The sequence below is a fragment of the Scyliorhinus torazame genome, chromosome 2 (genome assembly GCF_047496885.1).
Source record: "Scyliorhinus torazame isolate Kashiwa2021f chromosome 2, sScyTor2.1, whole genome shotgun sequence".
Classification (NCBI taxonomy): domain Eukaryota; kingdom Metazoa; phylum Chordata; class Chondrichthyes; order Carcharhiniformes; family Scyliorhinidae; genus Scyliorhinus; species Scyliorhinus torazame.
The window spans coordinates 32,290,824-32,314,916 of NC_092708.1; the positions used below are offsets into that span (position 1 = coordinate 32,290,824).

At 46.5% G+C, this 24,093-nt stretch overlaps 1 protein-coding gene across 2 annotated transcripts in view; it reads right to left on the reverse strand.

Annotated features, from left to right (window-relative positions):
• Positions 1-24,093, reverse strand: part of LOC140387047 (contactin-associated protein-like 5) — a 1,703,123-nt gene that overhangs the window by 106,660 nt on the left and 1,572,370 nt on the right. For both annotated transcript variants that reach the window (XM_072470060.1, XM_072470068.1), the window contains one exon: positions 7,484-7,617. In XM_072470060.1, the coding sequence (XP_072326161.1) occupies positions 7,484-7,617 (134 nt within the window). The remainder of the gene's footprint in view (positions 1-7,483; positions 7,618-24,093) is intronic.

The window sequence follows — 24,093 nt, forward strand, 5'->3', positions numbered from 1 at the left end:
ACTAAAATCCATGTACACTACATCCACTGCTTTACCTTTATCCACATGCTTGGTCACCTCCTCAAAGAATGCAATAAGACTTGTAAGGCAAGACCTACCCCTCACAAATCCGTGCTGACTATCCCTAATCAAGCAGTGTCTTTCCAGATGCTCAGAAATCCTATCCTTCAGTACCCTTTCCATGACTTTGCCTACCACTGAAGTAAGACTAACTCGCCTGTAATTCCCAGGGTTATCCCTAGTCCCTTTTTTGAACAGGGGCACGACATTCGCCACTCTCCAATCCCCTGGTACCACCCCTGTTGACAGTGAGGATGAAAAGATCATTGCCAACGGCTCTGCAATTTCATCTCTTGCTTCCCATAGAATCCTTGGATATATCCCGTCAGGCCCGAGGGACTTGTCTATCCTCAAGTTTTTCAAAATGCCCAACACATCTTCCTTCCTAACAAGTATTTCCTCGAGTTACCAGTCTGTTTCACACTGTCCTCTTCAACAATATCGCCCCTCTCATTTGTAAATGAGAAAAGTACAGAAGGAAAGTACTCATTCAAGACCTCTCCTATCTCTTCAGACTCAATACACAATCTACCGCGACTGTCCTTGATCGGACCTACCCTCGCTCTAGTCATTCTGATATTTCTCACATATGTGTAAAAGGCCTTGGGGTTTTCTTGATCCTACCCGCCAAAGATTGTTCATGCCCTCTCTTAGCTCTCCTAATTCCTTTCTTCAGTTCCCTCCTGGCTATCTTGTATCCCTCCTGCGCCCTGTCTGAACCTTGTTTCCTCAGCCTTACATAAGTCTCCTTTTTCCTCTTAACAAGACATTCAACCTCTCATGTCAACCATGGTTCCCTCACTCGACCATTTCTTCCCTGCCTGACAGGGACAGACATATCAAGGACACGTAGTACCTGTTCCTTGAACAAGTTCCACATTTCACTTGTGTCCTTCCCTGGCAGCCTATGTTCCCAACTTATGCACTTCAATTCTTGTCTGACAACATCGTATTTACCCTTCCTCTAATTGTAAACCTTGCCCTGGTGCACGCACCTATCCCTCTCCATTACTAAGTCTTGTTGGAGACAAATAGATTACAAGATCCTAGTGCAGTTATGGCATATAATCGAGGAGCTGGCAGGCTGGCGGAAGAATTTGCTTTTTAATGCGGTCAAAATCAGCTTGAGTGAAGGATGAGATTGGCAGAAGCACCAGTGTCCAGCTTGAACTGGATGTTGCATTGATTTACTTGTATGACAGCACGCCATTCGTCCGTGGAATCCACATTGAAGATAGATAGGCGTCTTGCTGAATTTGAGGAGGCATACTCACATGTAGTGATGATGCCCACGCGATAGGTGGATTCCAGGCAGCCGTCCTCTGGATCCGTAGTGCTACCAGGATCAGAATCCAGCCTTGCTGCACACATCGAACACGTTTGCATTGGAATTGGGATCACTGGCCCTTGACTGGTGGTGCAGACCTGCACAAGGTTGCATAATGTCCAGGCTTCTCACAATTTAAACATCGCCTGCCTGCTACTTTAAGTGGGCGGTGCCGCAGTTCGGGCACGTCATGATGTTGACGTCGTTATGCTCCGTGTGTCGTCGCGCATGTGCAGTGCAGTCAGCCGATGTTCGCACCTGCGCAGTTTGGTTTTCAGCCGCTTCGTTCTCCCGTTCGTGTTGCGCATGCGTGGGGCCCCGGGAAAAATGCGCCAAATGGTCGCTTTCATCAATACTGAGGCTGCATCCGGGCGATGGCCTGTACACTCTCTACCTCGTGGGGAGGCAGGTTTTTCGTATTCTGCCGATTTGAAACGGGAGTACCGATTTCTCGCATGCTCATGCACTATACGTGTCTCGATTGCGACTGGCAGGGTCATGTGCTTAATTTTGAGGAGTTGCTCCCACAAGGAATTGGAGTGCATCCCAAACACGATCTGATCCCCGATCACGGAATCAGCGGTCGCACCATAATTGCACGACTGCGCTAATATACGGGGATGAGTTAGAAAGGATTGGAATGGTTCATCCTTACCCTGTAGGCATTGCTGGAAGATATAGCGCTCAAAGGTCTCGTTTGTTTCGACTTCACAGTGACTGTCGAACTTCTCCAAAACGGTCTTGAATTTGGTCTTGTCCTGGCCGTCGGTAAAATTAAGCGAGTTGAAAATCTGGATGGCTTGGTCCCCCACAGTTGTTAGGAGCAGCGCGATCTTTCTGGCATCGGACGCATCCTCGAGGTCAGAGGCCTCAATGTAGAGAAGGAACCTTTGCTTGAAGACCCGCCAGTTGGCACCGAGATTGCCGAAGATCCGTAGCTGTGGAGGGGCCTGGATCTTCTCCATGTCGCTGGAAGGCACTTGCTGGTCATCACGGAATCACTCGAGGTAAACCACTTAGAGATAGTAGACTGCTGGTACCATGTCGTGTTATTCACCCTGGGGTAACATGGACTGCAACTGGATGCAGTTGTACTTGAAAGTAGACTCCAAACTGTGATGTTAGTTCAGTACGTTTTATTGAACTTGTTAAGTCGTGCACACAGTTCGCTGTGGGTTTGACACTCTACTAATCTAAGCGTGCTCACTATAACTAACTAGACCAGACTAGCTCTGAGCCACGTGTAGAAGGTGCTAACTGATATATACACCCTGACTGTCACTACAGTTGACACCAGTGGGAAAGAGGCAGAGTGTTGGTGCCTTTGTGTTTTGTAGTGGGAGACCACCTTCTAGTGTTCTGCCTGGTGATTGGTTGTGTTCTGTTCTGTGTGTTGATTTGTTGTACTGGGTGTCTGTCACTGCCTGTCTGTAATCATTATGTGCATGAGTGCATATCATGACAATATGCTCTTTAATTTTCTTTGAACATTTCTCTTTTCCAGATATAAAAATGTTGAGCATGACCCAACTGGGAATTGAGTCTTTTTGCTTTCCGCTTGGTGTAGGAAGGCAGTGAGTCAAGAGGATGGCTAATTTGTGACTGCAGCATGGGGGGTAAGTAACGCGATGAAACCTCATTTAATCACAGTTGATTCAGGTGTGTTGCAAACAGTTATGCAAGCCATAAAAATGCAGCAAATGGCCTACTTCTGGTCCATGTTGTGTCCTTCTATTCCTCAATAACAACCCCTAGATTTAGCTCCGGTTCACACTGGCCTGCAAATTGCTGGAGTAGGGCGCCCCACTAAATTCTGGTCAATAAGGGACAATTTTAGCATGGCCAATCCACCGAACTTGCACATTTATGGCCTTTGAGAGGAAACCGGAGCATCCAGAAGAAAGCCACGCAGACACGGGGAGAAAGTTCAAACTCCACACACACGGACAGTCACCCAAGGCAGAAATTGAACCCGGGCCCCTGGCTCGGTGAGGCTGCAGTGCTAACCACTGTACCACCGTGCAGCCCATTATCTGTTGTAGTTCTTGGGCGGGCCCTTGGCATCAAAGATGACAGGCTTCCACTCCAGGGAGGTGGGTTCTGTGGTGGCTGAAAAGTCTAATCCTGGATCCGCAGTCTCTACCACAGGCTTGGCAGGTGGTGCTTGATGAGGTGGGTGGGTGGGACGCTCTGGATCCTGTGCTGTTTACGTTTGGCCTTCGTGTGCTCCATCCTACGACAATCGAGGTGATTGATGTCTTCGCGGGTGCTTTTTCTTCAGCTTGTGCATTCTATTGGGTGGCACAGTGGTTAGCACTGTTACCTCACAGCACCAGGGGCCTGGGTTCAATTCCCAACTCGGATGACTGTGTGGATTTTGTACATTCTCCCCATGTCTGTGTGGGTTTCCTCTGGGTGCTCCGGTTTCCTCCCATAGTCCAATGATGTGCTGGTTCGGTGGATTGGCTATGCTAAATTGCCCCTTAGTGTCCAGACTAAGTTATGGGATTAGGGGTCTGGACTCTTGTGGATGGACAGAATGCTTATTCGAGGAGTCGGTCCAGATTTTGAAATGTTGCCCTGACAAAATTTCCACATTCGAAAGAGTTAATTCCGAGACTTGCAGGGGCAAAGTTCTTCTCAAAGATCGATGCCAAATATGGCTACTGGTCAGTGCACGCCTTGGAGGAGTCCCAAGACCTCACTACAATTCGTACCCCATTCAGATGATAATGTTTTCAATTGCTTCCTTGCGGGCTGTTAGCCAGGATTTCTTTCACATTAAAATAGGAGCTGGTTTAGCACAGTGGGCTAAACAGCTGGCTTGTAATGCAGAACAAGGCCAGCAGCGTGGGTTCAATTCCCGTACCGGCCTCCCTGAACAGGCGGTGGAATGTGGCGACTAGGGGCTTTTTACAATAACTTCATTGAAGACTAGTTGTGACAATAAGCGATTATTAATTATTATTGTATTATTATTAGACCACATTACGTGCAGTTAGCAGTCAGCATCTCTGTCACCAATAACATTGCTGTTGTAGAAAAAAACAAAGCACTACCATGGCCATAATCTACACTTATTGGTGGAAATGGCACATGACAAAGGGGTGATGTTCATGTTAGGAAATAGATACAGTTTTAAGTAATTTATATTTGTATTTATGTATGTTAGCAATAAGAAGGAATATAAACATAATTTATATTCCTTCAGCTTTAGTTTCATTTTATACAGTACCCTGTAAGACTGTGGGTATTTAGATGCCTACATTGAAATTAGGTTTTCAACAACCCCAAAGCAACACAGGGAACAGGATCCTCCATTTCTGAGACTAAGTGTTGACGCCAACGGAGAATTTGTGAGTATCACGACAGAAAAACTGGCGGCGAATCTGGACCGATTCTGCTATCGTTAATGGGCTAGGTGCACCACGTGGAACACAATCCATTCTAATGGGAAATGGTGCCGTATTTGCTGATTTTGCGATTGACACACAAAAGTTGCAGCCACATATAAACAATTCCACCCCCCCACCCCCCCCACCCACCCCCCACACACCATCCCATCCAACAAGATGGCAGCGCGGAGAACGCCCCCGGGGTTTACAGATGCCGAGCTGGAGACTGTCTTGGATGCCGTGGAGGAGAGGAGGGTGACCCTGTACCCCGGCCCGGGAAGGAGGCTGCCAGCTGCCTCCGTTCATCACGCCTGAGTGCAGGTTGCAGAGGCCATGAGCGCCGTGGGCAACACCATCCAGACCGGCCAGCAGTGCCGGAAAAACTGCACGACTTCCTCAGGGCGGCCAGAGTGAGTTGGCAGCAGTGTGTCCCTGGCACTAACCCCGTCCCACACAATCGTAAACCCCCCCCCCCCGCCCCGCCAACCTCCATGAGGACGGCCGAACTTCCACACTGCACCACAAACGGGTACCCATATCAGATGCCATGGCCAGGTGATCTGGCCACTGAAGCCATCACCTACCCACCCCCTGGGCTGCATGCGTCGGATTGTCTAACACTGCCACTTTACGTGGTCTCCTCCACCAAGAGAAGGCAGTGCACAACAGCGGGGAGAGGAAAAAGACAGAAGGACTCTGGACCTGTGGCCCCTCACCTTGGCAGAGCAGAGGGCCCTGGACGTGGTTGGAGGCCCGGAGGAAAGTGTGGTCGCCGAGGTACAGTTTGGCCACGACAAGGAAGTGAGACCCTGCTGAGTTGCGGTTCCCTGTGGCAAGTGTGTCAACCCCTTCCCCAACACCTCCCCCACCACCCTCACCCCCACCCACACCCTCACCCTAAACCACCCCACAACACCGCCCCGTGGTCTAATCGTGTGTCTTGTCTTGTGTCTTGCAGGACCTGCTGGAGATGGGTGTGTCCATCTGGTGCTCCCTGCCCCCTGCCAGTGCCACAAACAGAGCCCCACCGCCCTGTGAGCCGAACAGTGATGGGGATAGCAGCTCGGACACCAGCCCTGCACCCGAGACCCAAGGAGACCATAGGGCTCGAGTATGAGGATGACAGGGACCTTCCGTCACAGCTGTCTCTAACACCCTCCACCATCCCAGAGACACTCGGTTGGGCATGTTACTGAAGTGACTCCTGGGACACATTCTGATGTGCACCACACAGCTGGTCTGGTACATCAAGTAAAGGAAGGAAGCCCCGAGGGGGTGGACATCGGAGGGCAAGGTGAGAGCTAGTTGCCATCCAGACGGGTCTTGAGCTTCTGGCACAAACAGTTCCTTCTATAGTGGAAATGCAGTCGCAGAGCCAGAGACTGGGTGAGACATTTCAGCGAACATCCAGTATCTGCAGCCATAGTTGGAGGAGTCCAACCGCGTGCAGAAGCAGGAGATGGTGCCGACCATGCGTGCCACCCAGGCCAACACCGCAAGGGTGGCATCCGCGGTGGAGGCTTTGGGGGTGACGCTTTTGGCATGTCCAAGGCCTGGCACATTCTGTGCAGGCACTGGCCGATGCCCAGGACAGGGTTGCCGTCTCACAGCAGCCAAGTGCCAGAGTCACCTGGAAATCGCAGCGGCACTCCTGGGCGTGGCTCCGTCACAGCAGGCCTTGGCTGAGAACCTTGGCAGCATTTCTCAGGCGCTGGCCGGCGTGGCGCAGACACAGAGGGAGTTAGCCCAGTCCCAGAGGGAGATGGTGCAGTCACTGGCTGATGTGACACAAACCAAGAAGGTGGTGGCACGGTCACAGCATTATGTGGCACATTTAACTAATTACCTTGTAATTTTCAATGCAGGTCGCTGGACAGCTGCGAGTGCATTGGGTAGCTTCAGAGCTTACAGAGCAGTTTTTTGCCATTTGATTGCATTTTATGTCAAAGAAGGCAAAATGCTGCTGATCTGCAATCAAACTCATGCTAAATTAGAACAGTTGATGTTAAATGATCGCTGATAGTGTTTGAGCGCATTGAACGCAGAAATTGCATCAACATGTCCGGGCAGGTGGTGAGATGGATTTGGATCTACACATCCAGAAATTTCTTAACACTTTGATGGGCTGTTCCTGCACTAGGAGGCTACCAGCCGAGTCGCACAAATTGCCCAGCAATTTGTAGCAATTCACAAATCGTTGCAAATCTATTGACCACCACAAATGGATGGGTTTAATTATGCACTAATAACAGCAAACGCATTAAACTTGCCATCCTTTCCCAGCAGTGGGCTTGTAACATTCAAAAAATGCCCACCGTGTCACATCCCCTTAGTGTTGCCTTGTTTAGCTGTGGTACATTAATTTAAGTAGCTTCATAATTATAGAAAGAACAACAATAATCTACATGCTCCCCTGGACAGGACTTCACCATTAATTTTCTTGATTAGAAAACAATCACATTTTAGTTGATGATATTTGCTCGATAATCAAAATTAATGAACATGCAGCACTCATTGTTTATTATCTATAAATAAATTAGGAATAATAAAACCGCAAACTTATTAAAATCAGATGCTTTGTAAAGCCATCTACAGTTGAAATTCTGCTGCTGTTCTTAAGCAGATCGCATTGTTATTCCCAAAGTCCTCGTGCCATTCTAATCATTATGAAAAGTCCCTTGGCAAAAATAGAACTTGTTACCTCAATGTGGACACTTGGTCCTTCTCGGTTGATTTTGACAGTGTGGAGATGTCCATCTGCTAGGTTTCCACTGTTGAGGCTAAAGATATCAGGGTCTTTATCCTTGTTGAGTCTGTACCTGACCTGAAGGCTCCCTGCAGCAAAAGAAAATGTGGATCAGATGTTGAGTAACTCTGGTCATCAGGTCTTCTAAAAAGTATTAACTTAATTACTAATTTCCATGGTCTCGGCTCATCCCTCAGTTGGCAAATCAATGGGCATGGAAATGAGTTGTACAGGCCCAGATGTTTGCCAGTCTAATCCCAGGCTGTGCTTGGTAAACTATCCACAGCCAGAGTTACAGCAGGGGTGATACACTCAGCCAATCTGGGCTAAGGCTGAAGAAAAACAAATACCTTGATGCTAAGCTAATTCACATGTCAAAAAAAAGCTCCAGCCAGCTGCACTCTTATTAATTCTCATTTATGCATCTTTAATCTTTATTTTATTCAATTGTGACCAACTTGTGACCGGAAACTGTTGGGTCCAAGTCAGGGTGGTGAGTGACTTGGAGTGGAACCTCCAGACGGTGGGGTTCCCAGATATCAGCTGCCCTGGTCCTTCTAGATGGCAGTTGTGGTGGGCTTGGAAGGTGCTGCCCAAGGACCTTTGATGAGTTCCTGCAGTGCATTTTGTAGATGGTACACACGGCTGACACTCTACGTTGGTGGTGAAGATTTTGAATGTTTGTGGAAGGGGCAACAATCTAGCGGGCTATATTGTCCTGAACGGCGTCAAGTTTTATGAGTATTGTTGGAGTTGCACTCATCCAGGCAAGTGGAGAGTAAGTATTCCATTAGACTCCTGACTTGTGCCTTGTAGATGGTTGTCAGACTTTGATGAGTCAGGAGATGAGTTACTCGATGCAGCATTCCTATCCTCTGAGCTGTTCTTGTAGCTACAGTATTTATGGTTGGTCCAGTTCAGTATTTGGTCAATGGCGACCCCCAAGATGTTGATCGTGGGGGGGGGGGGAGGGGATATTCTGCGATGGTAATGCCATTGAATGTCAAGGGGCACCTGTTGGATTCTCTCTTGTTGGAGATGGTCATTGCCTGGCACTTGTACAGCACAAATTATACTTGCCACTTGTCAGCCCAAGCCTGGATATTGTCCAGGTTTTGCTGCATTTGGACACGGACTCCTTCATGATCTGAGGAGTCGCAAATGGTGCTGAACATTGTGCAATCATCAGCGAACATCCCCACTTCTGACCTTGTGATGGAAGGAAAGTCATTAAACAGATAGCTGAAGATGGTTGGGCCAAGGACACTAACCTGAGGAACTCCTGCAGTGTGACCAGAGCTGAGATGATTGACCTCCAACCACCACAAGTCTTTTGTAGCAGGTATGACTCCAAACAGAAAAGGATTTGGCCCCATGATTCCAATTTTTTCCAGGGCTCCTTGATACCACACTTGGTCAATTGCTGCCTTGCTGTCGAGGGCAGTCATACTCGCCTCATATTTAGAGTTCAGCTCCTTTGGCCATGTTTGAATCAAGCCTGTAATGAACTCAGGAGCTAAGCCATCTCGCGGAACCCAAACGAAGCATCAGTGAGCAAGTTTTTGCTTGCAAGTGCCGCTTGGTAGCACTGTTGATGACCCCTTCTACCACTTTGATTGAGAATAGACTAATGGGGCCACAATTGTCCTGGTTGGATTTGTCCTGTTTCTTGTGCACAGAACATTCCTGGACAATTTTCCATATTGCTGGTGTAGATGCCAGTGTTGGACATAAATAAAAACAAATGTTTGTAAAGATTGGCTCCAGTTATATCCTTCACCAATTTGCTTTCTGGAGGATAACATGAAAATTCCAGTGCTTCGGCCTTAGGCTGTTGAAGGTGCGTCCACAAAGATCAGGTGATGGATGTTGGGGTGTGTAAAGGGCCAGGATTAGAGAGATGAGGGTTGGAGATCGATACAGAGAAAGGCAAGAGAGAGCCTATGAAGGGGATTGATAAAAATATTGGATTTGTAACTCTGAGGCATTTGGTTGATCAGGAAACGATGTGGGTCAGTGAACACAGTGTAAATGGATGAACGGAACTTGGTCCAAGTTAGGATGCAGGCAGCGGAGTTTTGAATGAGCAGACGTTCATGGAATGTGAAGGATGAGAGGACAGTCAGACGAACATTGAATTAGTTGAATGGATTACCTTGCCAACAGACAGTCAAATGCATTGACGTTTCTTGTCTTTACTCTTTAAAAATACTGATGGACCTTTTGTGCATTTCCAGTGTTTTTGATAGATAGTCCCGAAAGACATGCTGTTGGCCCCTAGTTGCCACATTCTGGCGCCTGTTCGGGTACACTGAGGGAGAATTCAGAATGTCCAAATTACCTAACAACACGTCTTTCGGGACTAGTGCGAGAAAACCAGAGCACCCAGAGGAAGCCCACACAGGCACGGGGAGAACGTGCAGACTCCTCACAGACAGTGACCCAAGCTGGGAATCGATCCTGGGACTCTGGAGCTGTGAAGCAACAGGGCTACCCACTGTGCTACCGTGTTGTCATTAAAAGGGAACATGCATCAGTCGCAACCGCGTCTCTTCAGGCGAAGGTCAGAAGATGGATCTTGTCCAAGCTCCTACATCCAGAGATCTTTACATAACCCCGATCACAGCGTCCGACTCTTTCTTACCTGATTGCTCCCCTTTTTCCGATTATCGACACGATCAATGAAAAGCTCAACGTTGGTGTCTTCAGAATGTAGCTTTCTAATAGGGGCTTTAAAGCCAATTTTATGCCAGCCAATCCACTCAAGAGTAAATATGAGAATTTAAAACAAAACTCGAAGGTTTATACAAACTGCACCTTAATCCATGTGATTATGGTAACAATAACTGGGTCAATGACTTTAATTTGTTTTTCTAAATCCTGCTGAAAATAAAGATGCATCTTAAAGTGAACGGTGAGAGTAACTATCAGTGCCATCAGAGAGATTGTACACCACATTTTTTGATGCATGCAGCAATAATCAAATAACTTTTTGCAGAGTGCCAGATGGACATTTCGTCATGGAATTTTCTTCTCTTCAATCATTTGTTAAAATGTAATCTTTTAATGAAATCTCTGTTTCGTATGTTTGGAACTCCCCATACGAACAGGTAGCTTGATATCATCATTTAGTTGCAAGAGGATGTTAATGGTATCCGGCAATTGGAAAACAGCCATTTTAAGCATGTTTCCGCCGGACAGACGAAAGGGCTAAAGATAAGAGAACAAGTTCCAGTTTGAGCAGATATTACGGAAGCTCTTTGGAAGGGTTTAGAGCATGAAATGTCACCAAGCTTATTTTTCTTGAAAGGCAACATGTCCCTATTGAGAATCACCACCGTTTTCCATTTTCATTCCCAGGTTTTAAGCATGGCAGTATTTTGCCTCTCATTAGATACCTTGTGTGGAATTCTACCATCTGCGACTAAGTCCCATGGCGGGGGACGGGAATGTGCAGTGTTTCCCACTGCAGAGGTCAGAGGGCGATATAGGAACATAGGAACACAGGAATTAAGTGCATGAAGTAGGCAATTCAGCTCTTCGAGCCTGCTCCGCCATTCAATCAGATCATGGCTGATCTCTTCCTGGTCTCAAATCCACTTCCCTACCTATTCCCCGTATCCCTTTGATCCATTTTTTAAATCAAAAATATATCTCCTTCTTGAAAACATTTAATGACTCAGATTCCACCTCACTATGGGGCAGCGAATTCCACAAATTCACTACTCTCTGCGAGAAGTAGTTCCTCCTCATCTCAGCTCTAAATTTACTGCCTCGCAACCTGTATCCATGACCGCTCATTTTAGATTGCCCCACAAGGGGGAACATTTGGTCTCCGTTTACTTTATCAATCACTTTAGTATTTTATATACCTCCATCATTCCCCTCTCATTCATCTAAACTCCAGCGAGTAGAAGCACAAATTGTTCAATCCCTCCTCATACATCAACTCTTTCATCCCCGGAATCAATCTGGTGAATCTCCTCTGAACTGCCTCCAATGCCACCACATCTTTCCTTAAATAAGGTGACCAAAACTGGTCACATTACTCCAGATGTGGTCTCACCAACACCCTGTACAATTGCAACAACACTTCTCCACTTTTATACTCCAGCCCTCTTGCAATAAACATAGAACATAGAACATACATTGCAAAAGGAGGACATTCGGCCCATTAAGTCTGCACCAACCCACTTAAGCCCTCACTTAACCCAATAACCCTTCCTAACCGTTTTGGTCACTAAGGGCAATTTATCATGGCCAATCCACCTAAGTTGCACATCTTTGGACTGGGAGGAAACCGGAGCACCTGGAGGAAACCCACGCAGACACGAGGAGACCGTGCACACGCCGCACCAACAGTGACCCAGCGGGGAATCGAACCTGGGACCCCGGCGCTGTGAAGCCACAGTGCTATCCACTTGCGCTACCATGTTGCCCTGTTAAACGTTAATATTCCACTTGCTTTTTTGATTACATGCTGTATCTGCAGACGGACGTCCTGTGATTCATGAACAAAGATGCCCAGATCCCTCTGCCCAGACACATTTTGAATCTGCTTTCCATTTATATAATAATTTGCCTTTCTATTTTTTTGGCCAAAATGGATAACCTCACACTTACCACATTAAACTCCATTTGCCAAATTGTGGTCCATCCACCTGTAAACTCATTGGGCGGGGTTCTCCGACACCCCACCGGCAGCCGTATTCTCCGGCGCTGGTTTTTGGGCGGGGGGGCGGGTTTTACACCACGCCGGTCTGGGGCCGTTGGCAACGGACCCCCCGGCAATTCTTCGGGTCCTGAGGGGATGAGCGGCCGTCAGTTCCTGGCCAGTCCTGCCGGCGTGAAATGGACATGGTCCCACACGGCGAGACCTGGCTAGTAGGCCATTTAGTGGAGTCCTCGGGGGGCCCAGGGAGGATCCAGCCCCCATGGTAGCCTGGCCCGCGATCAGGGCTCACCGATCTGCAGGCAGGCCTGTACCGTGGGGGCACGCCTTCATTCCGCGCCGGCCTCTGTAGAGCTCCTCCATGGCCAGCGCGGAGAAGAACCCTCCTGCGCATGCGCAGGAAGACGCCGGCCGGTATGCGCATGCGCAGAACCACGCCAGCAGTTCTGCGCGTGCGCCAACCCTTCGGCGCCGGTTGGCACAGCGCCAACTCCTCCGACACCAGTTCCGCAACTTCCGGTTGGCCCGTCGCCGGAGTGGATCGCGCCGTTCTTGGCGCTGGCGTCGGGCTATCCCGCCAATTGCGGGAGAATCCCGCCCATTATCTCCTCCAGTGCCTCCAATCCATCTGCAAATTTTGCTATGTTACACTTTGTTCCTTCTTGCAGATCATTCACACAGATTATAAACAGTTGAGGTCTCTCAACTGACGCCTGCGGCACCCCACTAGTTACAGTTCGCCAGCCAGAGAACGACCCATTTATCCTGACCCTCTGCTTCCTGTCAGTCAGCCAATCCTCAATCCAATCTCGTACACTATCACTAATCCCCTGTGATCTCATCTTCTGGATAAGTCTTTTATGCGGCACCTTAGCAAATGTCTTCTGGTAACCGAGACATCCACAGATTCCTAATTATCTACCTTGCTGGTTACATCCTCAAAATAACTCAGGCAAGTATGTCTCGAGGAATTAAGGGCTATGGAGAGAGAGCGGGTAAATGGAGTTGAAATCAGCCATGATTGAATGGTGGAGTGGACTCGATGGGCCGAATGGCCTTACTTCCGCTCCTATGTCTTGTGGTCTTATGGCAAGCATGAATAAAACTATGCTGACAATGATGGATTGAGCTTTGTCTTTCCAAATGCTCAGTCATCTCCTCCTTAATGATTGATTCCAGCAACTTCCCCACCTCAGAGTTCAAGTTTCCTACTTTTTGCCTCTCTCAAGGGACGTCACATTAACATGTTTTCAAACCACTTGGGCCTTTCCACAATCCAGGGAATTTTGAAATATCATATTCACTATCTCTGTGGCCACCTCCTTTAAATACCCGAGGGTGCAGGCCTTCAGGTCCTGGAAAATGATCTGTCTTTAATCCCATTAGGCTATTCAATACCTTCTCCCTAGTGATGGATATTGCACCAATTTCCTCTGCATCCACCTAACCTGAGCATCTTTCGGCTGTGATAGGAACCTTATGCAGACACGGGGAAAATGTGCAAACTCCACACAGTCAACAAAGGTCAGAATTCAACCCGGGTCTCTGGAGCTGTGAGGCAGTAGTGCTAACCACTGTGCTGCCCTCTCATCAGCAAAGGGTGGCACGGTGATACTGTGGCCACCTTCTGCACGCTAACAGTGATACAATTGCTCCTTAGTGAACCTCGACGGCCCAGGGTGTTTTTCGGAGAGTTGGTGAAACTCATTGGGCTGAATGGCCTCCTTCCACACTGCAGGGATTCTAGTCTATGAAATGAGTGTTATAGTGTATAATTATTGATGAGAGTGCAATAGGGCAATTCTTACCATGGACATAAGCTAAATAGCTTATTTTGTCAGGCGTGGAGTGTGCAAAGTCACCAGCAAAGACATTTCTGATAATCTCAGCTGAGCTGTCTTCCCTCCCCCACTTTAATTGCTGTGGCTCAGAGAATAAAGCGAGTTGATGAGAAAGATCCTCCTGGGGCCTCAGACAGGATTGTTCTTTCCCCAGAAACCTTCCTTGCAGGAACTGAATCAAGATTGGGAATAACACCCACAGCATCTTCAATTAAATTTGGGCATCGAAAGCAAACTCCCTGGTAAATACACAGTACCAGCCACGGCTCAGTGGGGCATGCTCTCATCTCCGAGTCTTGTTTGTTCAGATTCCGCTCATATTCAAATACATTTGCATATCATCAAATGCAAAATCTACCATGAACCAGTGCATTCAGGCAGCATTTTAAAATATATCTTTGAAAAAGAAAATAGGTTTTGCACCACAAAATATGCCTTGACATATTTAAAAGTGTTAATTTGGTAGTAAAGTTTGATCAATGCAGCTGCAAATTGGTGTCTCACTCCAAAAAAGCATTAATCACAATGTGCCTCCACCTGACCTGATTTTAAATCACCTCAACTGGCTTTCAAAAGCATAGACAAATTAATTTCTAGTGAGATTGGAGTACTTCAGTTCTCCATTAAAATAAAAACATTTAAAACATACTGTGGTGAATGTAAAAATTGTTATATATTTGTTGCAGCAAGGTTATTAAAAACATGGGTTAAGGTATATATTTGTTGCAGTAATATTATTAAAAAACTTAGGTTAAGGTATCCAGACTGTGTGTCTGCTGAAGCTGTAATTAAGAGTCATAAAAGCGAGGCCATGCTTGATTCTAACTATCTCTCTGTTTACAAATAGAGGGCTAATGGAACAGTATTATGATTGCTGGAGATTCCAGAGAGAGTAAATAATTTATCAGGGGTTGTATTTAGACCTAGCCAAGGGGGTCATGTGAAATCTTAGTGGGATGCTGATGATGTAATTAATGGGAGGAGCCAGGTATGTCTGTAGTTTTGCATTTGCCATTGGATTTGAGTCTAGCAAGCCAGAAGGATTTTACATTGAAAAACAGTTTTGCCAAATGCTGCTAGGTTGAGCAGAAATGTTTGAAACTGCTCTTGAACGCGTCTCTCTCTCTCGAAATGTCTCCACACAGTCAAGCAAGTAATCTATTTGGTAACTTTAAGTGTAAGTGACATTTAGACTGTATTGGGTTGTTACTTGGAGCTCATAGCAGGTTCAGATGGTAAGTTCAAGGGTGCAATTTAACAGAAACATTTCTAAGTGTCATTTTGGGAGTGATTGGCAGGGTGTTGATCGACGACCGCGTTGTTGAGATCACAGCGTGTATTTAAAGCACTTAGTTCCAAAAATGACTCCTCACGAACTTCTCGCCATTACTGGCTGCCTCGCAGGACTCACACGTCAGTGCCTCACTGCTCACAAGAGGGAGCAGCTTTTAAACGCTCCCTCGCCACGCACTCCCAGTCAACACACAAGCATCGCAGCATGCAGACCTGCTCCTCGCTCTGGGGATGCAGACTTCACCAGACTTATCAATGCCGTTGATGTGAGAGGTGGCATCGTGATCCCCTGCAGGGGTCTGAGGACCAGCAGCAGGGACAGCAATGCCACATGGGTGGCAGTGGCAGCGGCAGTCAGTTCAGGCAGCATGGCGAGGAGTACAGCCGTCCAATGTCGGAAGAAGACATTGAATACAGGAGTTGGGACGTCTTGTTGAAGTTGTACAAGACATTGGTACGGCCACACTTGGAATACTGTGTGCAGTTCTGGTCACCTTATTATAGAAAGGATATTATTAAACTGGAAAGAGTGCAGAAAAGATTTACTAGGATGTTGCCGGGACTTGATGGTTTGAGTTATAAAGAGAGGCTGGATAGACTGGGACTTTTTTCCTTGGAGCGTAGGAGGCTTAGGGGTGATCTTATAGAGGTCTATAAAATAATGAGGGGCATAGATAAGGTAGATAGTCAACATCTTTTCCCAAAGGTAGGGGAGTCTAAAACTAGAGGGCATAGGTTTAAGGTGAGAGGGGAGAGATTCAGAAGGGCCCAGAGGGGCAATTTCTTCACTCAGAGGGTAGTGAGTGTCTGGAATGGGCTGCCAGAGGTAGTAGTAGAGGCGGGTAAAATTGTGTCTTTTAAAAAACATTTAGATAGTTACATGGGTAAGATGGGTATAGAGGGTTATGGGCCAAGTGCGGGCAACTGGGACTAGCTTAATGGTAAGAACTGGGCGGCATGGACTGGTTGGGCCGAAGGGCCTGTTTCCATGCTGTAAACTTCTATGATTCTATGATGACCAACAACCTCCATTTAGCTGCAAGGGTAAGTTACCACCTCTCTCCTGGCATCAGTTACTCCAGAAACTCCTCCAATGCCAAGACACCTCTCCCCACAAATCACTGGCTGATACTTTGTGCCCTCCCCACATCTGATCATCACTTTTCTTGTTCAGAAAACACTGGCACCCACCAACATAACCCTTTCATGTCCAGGTGCAGTGGCCACACATGCAACCTGCTAGAGAACCCCCTTGTCCATCAAGTGCGTGGCTCACAATGCCCTCTCTTTGTCTCCACAGTATACGAAAGCCTGTAGTAAGGGGGAAAGGGCCAAGACAGGAGAGACAGAGTCCCAGAGATTGGGGCCCTCACCCCCCCCCCCCCCCCCATGAGGAACAGGCTCTGGAAATCATGGGGTTGTCTGAGGAGAGAGCAGTCACCAACAGCGAGGTTGGACTGCACCACAGAGGTGAGGATCTACTGCTCCTTCACCCAGATGACCTGTCTCAAATTCATGTCTGACTGAATTCTCCCTGACCACATGTCCATTGTCACACAGGATCTCCATCTGATAAGACTAGGTGATCCGGAGTTGTTCCCCACCCCCGAAACACCCAAGAGAACACCCCAGAGGAGAGCTCTGAGAACAACATTGCGGCGTCACAGCTGTCACCCCCACCGTCCACCAGCACAGAGACACACACCTCGGTGGGCGACATTAGTGGGCAAGCTTCTGGGGCACCATCTGTTAAGCACCATCCAGATGCTGGTGCACATCAAGTAGAGGCAGAAACATCATGGGAGACAGGAGTCGGAGGTATGCTCAATCGCAGAACTTGGCTGGGTCCAAGTCAGATGCCGAGCCTCTGGACAAGGTTCTGCCAGACCTGTTGCAGATGATAGGACACAGGACTGACAATTAAGAGATGTCAGCGACATTCCAGAGAGTGCCGAGATGATTGGAGGACTCCCAAAGCAACTGGTGCAGGAGATGATATCAACAATGTATGGCACCAAGGCCAACACTGCTAGGGTGGAGACAGCTGTGCAAAGCCTGGAGATGTCGTGCCCAAGGCATGGCTCAATCAGCACCGACCATGGCTGAGGGCCTAAGCATCATGTCGCTGACAGATATGACCCAGATACAGATGGACAAGGGAGATTGGAGAAGGGGGATTGGGGGGGGGGGGATGGAGGGAAGGAATTGGGGGTGATGGGGGAGGGGGTGAGCTGATGGACACATCCTTGTCCTACACAACCCAATCTCACTGGCATCCACATATTCCACCAGCGCTCAAGGTGCAGTTGAACATCTTTAACTACCAGCGTGTTTAACATGTGGTGACATGCCAGTTACATGCAGCACTCACCACACCAGCAACAAAAGCATCAGCAATCTGCAAAAGCATTTCTTCAACGGCGTTAGTAGTAGGGCCATTTGGAACAGCATCACGCCCCAGGTCCCGCAGCGTTTTCTTGCTTCAAACTGGATTGCCTTCTGGACTCATATGTCCCCCTGAGCACGGTGTTCCAGGACCCAGGTCTCTAAGAAAAAATTGTCTTTCTTTCTGGCTGCAGAAAAGGAAGGAAACAGCAACAGCAGCCTCCGGGCATCTGCAGCCACCAGCAGGAGCAAGCAGCAAACACAACCTGCAGCTGTGAAGTGCTCTCACAACTAGCAAGGCCAATTCTTCATTTGCAATAGCCTTCAGCTGTGAGTCTAGAGGCTGCTCACACTGAAAGGGAGTTAAATTGTCTTTCAGTTGAACCAAGAGCAGGGTTCCGTCCTGGAAGTGTTTGGTAGGAATGACAGGCTCTGGTTGCCCCTGTTATTGGTCTCCACTTTATTTAAAAATGGATTCTAAATCACCTTTCTGCCCAAGTCATTTTGGGCACGATTAATAAGCTGGTTGTGTTGTTCTCTGCTTTGCTTTACCTGGATGGCTTGAATGCGTAGTGTTGAACAAAGAACTACCAGCTTTGTTAACAAACAAAACTATAAATGTATTTACACTACTTACTATGATTCGTTCGCATTCCTGAAGTAAAAGGATACTGTATTAAACTATGTTATCTCTAACTGCAGAACTCTCAAGTACACAACTGCTCTTTCTGCTCACTATCTTCTCTAACCTTCATCTGTCCTTCTGTATCTTAGTCCTTCTGACCCACAAGGCTCAGCATCCTATATACTCATAGGACTAGCTCCCTTTAGTGGCCATCTGTATACACTTTATTAACCCTTGTATTGCCTTCATGTATAATAAGACCACATCCCCCTTTCTTTCCAAAGAAACACTTTGTTTAAGATATTTTTCTTTCACTTTTGTGTCATGAAGTATTAATTAATGAATGTATTATCCTGTTCCATTACTAATGACTCTACATGTCATACTATCCCCCTTGTTCCTGTTCCTTGTCTGTAAGAGAATTGGAGATTGTTATAAACATATATCAAATCATTGTCTGTTCATCACAAGCAATTGACTACAAGTTAACGATTTTTTAAACTGTTCAAACTTTTTTTTTTACAGTCCACAAATGTGATTATGCACTCAGTCTTCACTGTGGTAGTGCATTACAGTCCCAACAAGTAATCAGTCCAATCCATCAAATGTCCAAACGGTTGAACCATGTTCATTATCTGACGTGGTTTCTTTCTGTGCTTATGATGTTGCATTTGTGTTTCCTTTGCCTTCAAAACCTGTTTGGTTTCTGGTCTTTGAACAAATACCAACTCATTAAATTCGTTGGCATGACTTCTTTTTTGTCTAGACAATGTCCTGTTCGTCCTGACATTGGTGCCATTATGTGTGAATTTTGTATTGTCCACATACACATTTGTTCGTGTTACCTCGAATGGTAGTTGTGTTGCACACACTATGCTGCAGTCCCTTGTCTGGTTGTCATCTGGATTGCTTCCCAATTGGTATGGTTTATCAAGCATGACAGCAAATCTCAATACTTTGTCATCATTCAAGTGCTATTGAACTGGCCTTTGGTATCACAGCCATACCTTTGTGTACATTCTGTCGTACCAGAACTATTCTTGGTGCGCACAGGATCAATTCCTTGTTGCTTGGTTGATTCAATTGTAATTTGTTTACCATCCGTGTCTTTAGGATTATCTGATGTCTCATCAGGCTTTGTGATATCAGTTCCTGTTGGATGATCTGATGTATCTGTCATCTCTTGGTGCTTCTCAACTGGAGTCAACTTGTCCAAGATGTCTTCATTCTCTTGTTGGCTGTTCATCATTGCTGTGCTCTCAAGTGATCTGTTTACTGTTGCACTCTGATTGTCAGCCTTTGTACAGTCCAGCTGAGACCTATCAGTCTCGCTTTTGTCCTGCACAACTTGAATACTACTTGTGATCACTTTGTCACTAGTTGCAAATAAAGTGGATAGACCGTCATAGTCTTCTTTTTGTTGCTAAACATCTATTCTTCACTGTTGTCCTTACTGGAAAATACAGCGGATAGACTTTCATAGTCTTCTTTTTGTCGCTCATCATCTATTTCTTCACTGTTGCCCTTCCTGGCAAATATAGTGGATAGACTTTCATAGCCTTCTTTTCCTGGTTCATCAAATATACAAAATAGACCTTCATAATCTTCTTCTTCTGGTTATTCATTTGTCAGATTACTGTCCTCATTGGATGAATGCGGTATCATTTCTCATAGGCAGTTACCATGATCCTCTGTCTTCATGCTGTCTGGAATGATCAGCCGTTTGACGAGGTTCAGGGCTTCACACGCTTTCGCGCCCAATATGGACTCTTGCTTTGTGTTCTCAATGGCGAATTGCACAATGTGACTTTGATTGTGCACCCATGCTTCTGGATTACATACCCCTAATGTTTCAATCACATTCCCACTGTAGTCACATGCGTAGAATGGTCACCTCCCGAATCACGTCTTTTTTCAATCTGCACATGTGCGAACTGGTCCCACGCAGAACGTTCAACCTCCGAATTGCATTTCTTCTTTAACTGCGCATGTCCGAAATGTCGAACTTCTGATGCGTGCGGTTTTTTTCAGGTGCGCTTGCGCAAACTGGTCTTCTCTTCCAGCGCGCTTAATTTCTCGCTGCGCCACAGCTTCAACTGAGGCAAAAAGATTTTTACTTTTGCCGATTCAACATTTCAGAACTTCTATTTTTAGTTACGTTGCTCGCACGGGATATATTACTTGGATTTTCTGGCATTACTTTTTGTTGCTTTGGAGGTCCTTTACTCAGCTTTTCATTTCTTTTAAGCTCACAATAATTATCAAATTTTTCAATGACCACATCAAACTTATTTTTTTCAACTTCATTCTAGAAGTGGAAAGAGTAATACAATTCTATAGCCAGCGGTCCAGCCCAATCTAGCGCAATCTTTCACTTTTCATTGACCGCTTCAAGTTTTAAGGCTGAGAGGTATTGTTCAAACTCTTCTTTGAAAATGTTCCAGTTCACATCTATGTTACCCGACATCTTGAATGACTTTGGAGTCTGCGGATCTTCCATGAGGTTTTGGCTGGGTATTTCTTTTTTGTGATGCTTCTGGTTGTAGAACTGAAGTCTGGTTGAGATTTTCCTTCGCACATTTTTCTTTCTTCGAACGGAGATTCTTTCTTTCTCCCTAAACCTTACTACTCTACTCTAGGACCATTTCTGGTACCATGTGTAAACGTGGTACCTTATTATTTCCACTCCTGGCAGCATGTGTTGTTCTCTGCTTTGCTTTACCTGGATGGCTTGGATGCATAGTATTGAACAAAGAACAAGAAGCTTTGTCAACAAAAACTATAAATTAATTTACACTCCTTATTATGATTCATTCACATACCTAAAGTAGAAGGTTATTGTATCAAACTATGCTATCTTTAACTGCAGAACTCTCAAGTACACAACTGCTCTCTCACTCATGCCTCACCATCTTCTCTAACCTTCATCTGTCTTTCTGTATCTTCTTCCATCTGACCCACAAGGCTCAGCCTCATCCCGTATATACTCATCGGACTAGTTCCTTTTATTGCTGTCTGTATACACCTCATTAACCCTTGCATCGCCTTCATTTATGATAATACCATACTGGTCTCGACCTTTGTTTGGCGAGGTAAGGCCCCTCGGGTTTGGAGGGCGTTTCTAAAGAGAAATAGACAGTCAGGGGGAGTTAGCTTACCTAATTTGATGAATGACTACTGGTTGGCGAACATTAAGGAAGTACCGGGGTGGGTTGCAGATGAGGATTCGATTTGACAGATGGAGGAGGCTTCATGTACCATGTCGCATTTGAGGGCTCCTCTTATTTTCTCGCCAGCCAAGTATTTCCACCAGCCCAGCGGTTACAGCTTCTCTTGAGAGTATGGAACCAATCTGGACAGCACTTTAAGCTGGAATCTATGCCATTAATGGTGCCAATCTGCAGGAACCGCAGATTCATTCCGGTGGAAATGGACGTGTCGTACAGGGTCTGGGAGCAGAAGGTTTAGAGATTTTTTCATGGAGGGTAGGTTCATGGAAGAAATGATCGAGAGGTTCCAGCTTCCGGGGGGGGAACGGGTTTAGATATCTACAGCTATCTACAGCTATATTTCCATGTTTCCTCCTTCTCTGATGGATAAGGTAGTGTCTTTGGATGAGGTAGGGAAGGGAGGATTTCAGATATTTATGGGCAGTTGATGGAGAGGGAGAGGGCTTCGCTGGAGGACGTAAAGGGAAAATAGGCAGAAGAGTTGGGATGTAGGGAGGGATGTGGGACAAGGTTTTACACAAGGTAAATTCGACTTCCTCATGTGCAAGACTGAGTTTGATTTAGTTTAAGGTGGTGCATAGGGTGCACATGGCTAGTGAAAGCATGAGTGGATTCTTTCCAGGGGAGGTTGGTAGATACGAACGGTGTTCAAGGATTCCGGTGAACCACTCACATGTCATAGAATCCTGCCCTAAAATGGTGAAGTTCTGGGCTTCCTTCTTCAAAATTATGTTGGAGATTTTGGGGGTGACGGTGGTGCCATGGACATTGGTGGCAATCTTTGGGGTTTGGGATGAGCTGGGGCTGCAGGAGGGGAAGAAGGCTGGTGTCTCAGCCTTCGCCTCTCTGATAGCCCGGAGGAGGGTTCTGGCTGGGTAGCGGGCATCAGAGGCTCCAAAGGCGACCATATGGTTAGGAGACCTGCCGCAGTTTTTTGCAGCTGGAAAAAAAAACAAGTATGCCATTAGAGGGTCAGAGAGGGGTTCTATTTGAGGCGAAGGCTGTTTATTTCCTACTTTAAGAATTGGCGATCATCAGCAAATGAGAGGGGTGTGGAAGGGGAGTGGGAGGTTTTTTGGGATGAAAACGAAAATGCTGGAGTGGTTGGTTGGGATATTTTTATAAAAATTGCACAACGTCTATTGTCAGTTCTGTATGTTGTAAAATGGAACATTTCTTGAATAAAAATATTTTCAAAAATGTTTTTTTTATAGCTGGCTTTAATGCCCCACAGGCACAAAGCCTCTGACCCCCCTGGTCCAGGGGCGACCCCGAAACTAGAGCACTTCAGCCCCCAACCAAACTAACTCCCCCCGCCCCGCACAATCACTGGGCCAGCAACTCCAGTGCCATGGAGCTGTATGCCAGAAAATGGAGATGGCCACTCAGAAGCCATCGCGCCAGTTTTACTTTTTAAAGAATCAGTGCTGAACAACGCCCGCATGATGTCTTGCTGGGGACGCAAACTGGTCGCTTTTACGGGCGTCTAGTCAGACTTCAACAAAGGTTAAGATACTGAATAAGACGCGTAACGTTTTTAAGTTTTAAGAGTGTGCAGAAAAGATAGATTCGTTCTGGGAGTGACAATATAAGAAATTGGGCTTTGTTATTTTTAAAAACCTAACTTTATTGCAACAAAAGAAAGCACTAGTTACCTTTCGGGTTTCACCATTCTAAGACTGACAGATTATAATTTAGCCTTAATGTGAATTCCCATTAAACAACACTTGGCTTAAACTCAGCTCTCGTTCCACATACTCATCCAGGCAAAGGCAGCACTTTGATTTGGGAAGCAATCTTCCTTTTGTTCGGGACATCTTTTTCATAATAATAATCTTTATTGTCACAAGTAGGCTTACATTAGCACTGCAATGAAGTTACTGTGAAAAGACCCTAATTGCCACATTCAGGTACACAGAGGGAGAATTCAGAATGTCCAATTTACCTAACAGCATGTCTTCTGGAACTTGTGGAGAAATCGTAGCACCCGGAGGAAACCCACGCAGACACGGGGAGACTCTGCACAGACAGTGGCCCAAGCCTGGAATCAAATCTGGGACCCTGGTGCTGTGAGGCAACAGTGCTAACCACTGTGCCACCGTGCCTCCCTTTGAATCCTTCAGAATCCTTTGTCAAAGCTTTCTCTCTGTGTGGTTTTTCCCATAACCTGTTCCATGGCTGCTTGCATCTTCAGGTTTGCAGGTTTCCTGACCAGACTGGATGCTCTCTACATGCTTCTCTGTAACTCTTTTACGACAGCCTTTTCATGACTTCCTTCTGTTGGTCTTTTTCATGACCTCTTCCACCGGCTGCTTACCTGCTTCTCTGCCTGCCTTAGTTCCCAAAAAGATCTTGATCTCTCTAAGCACCGCCCAGCCCTTCAAAACAAAGTTTCTTCCTTGAGGTGGTCAAACCTGAATCTATTCTCATTATTTGGCTGATGGCCCATTCGCGTCTACACAAACTAAGCCATTCATGTGCAACTAGATTTCCATTTCTAGACCATTAGGTGCTCTGAC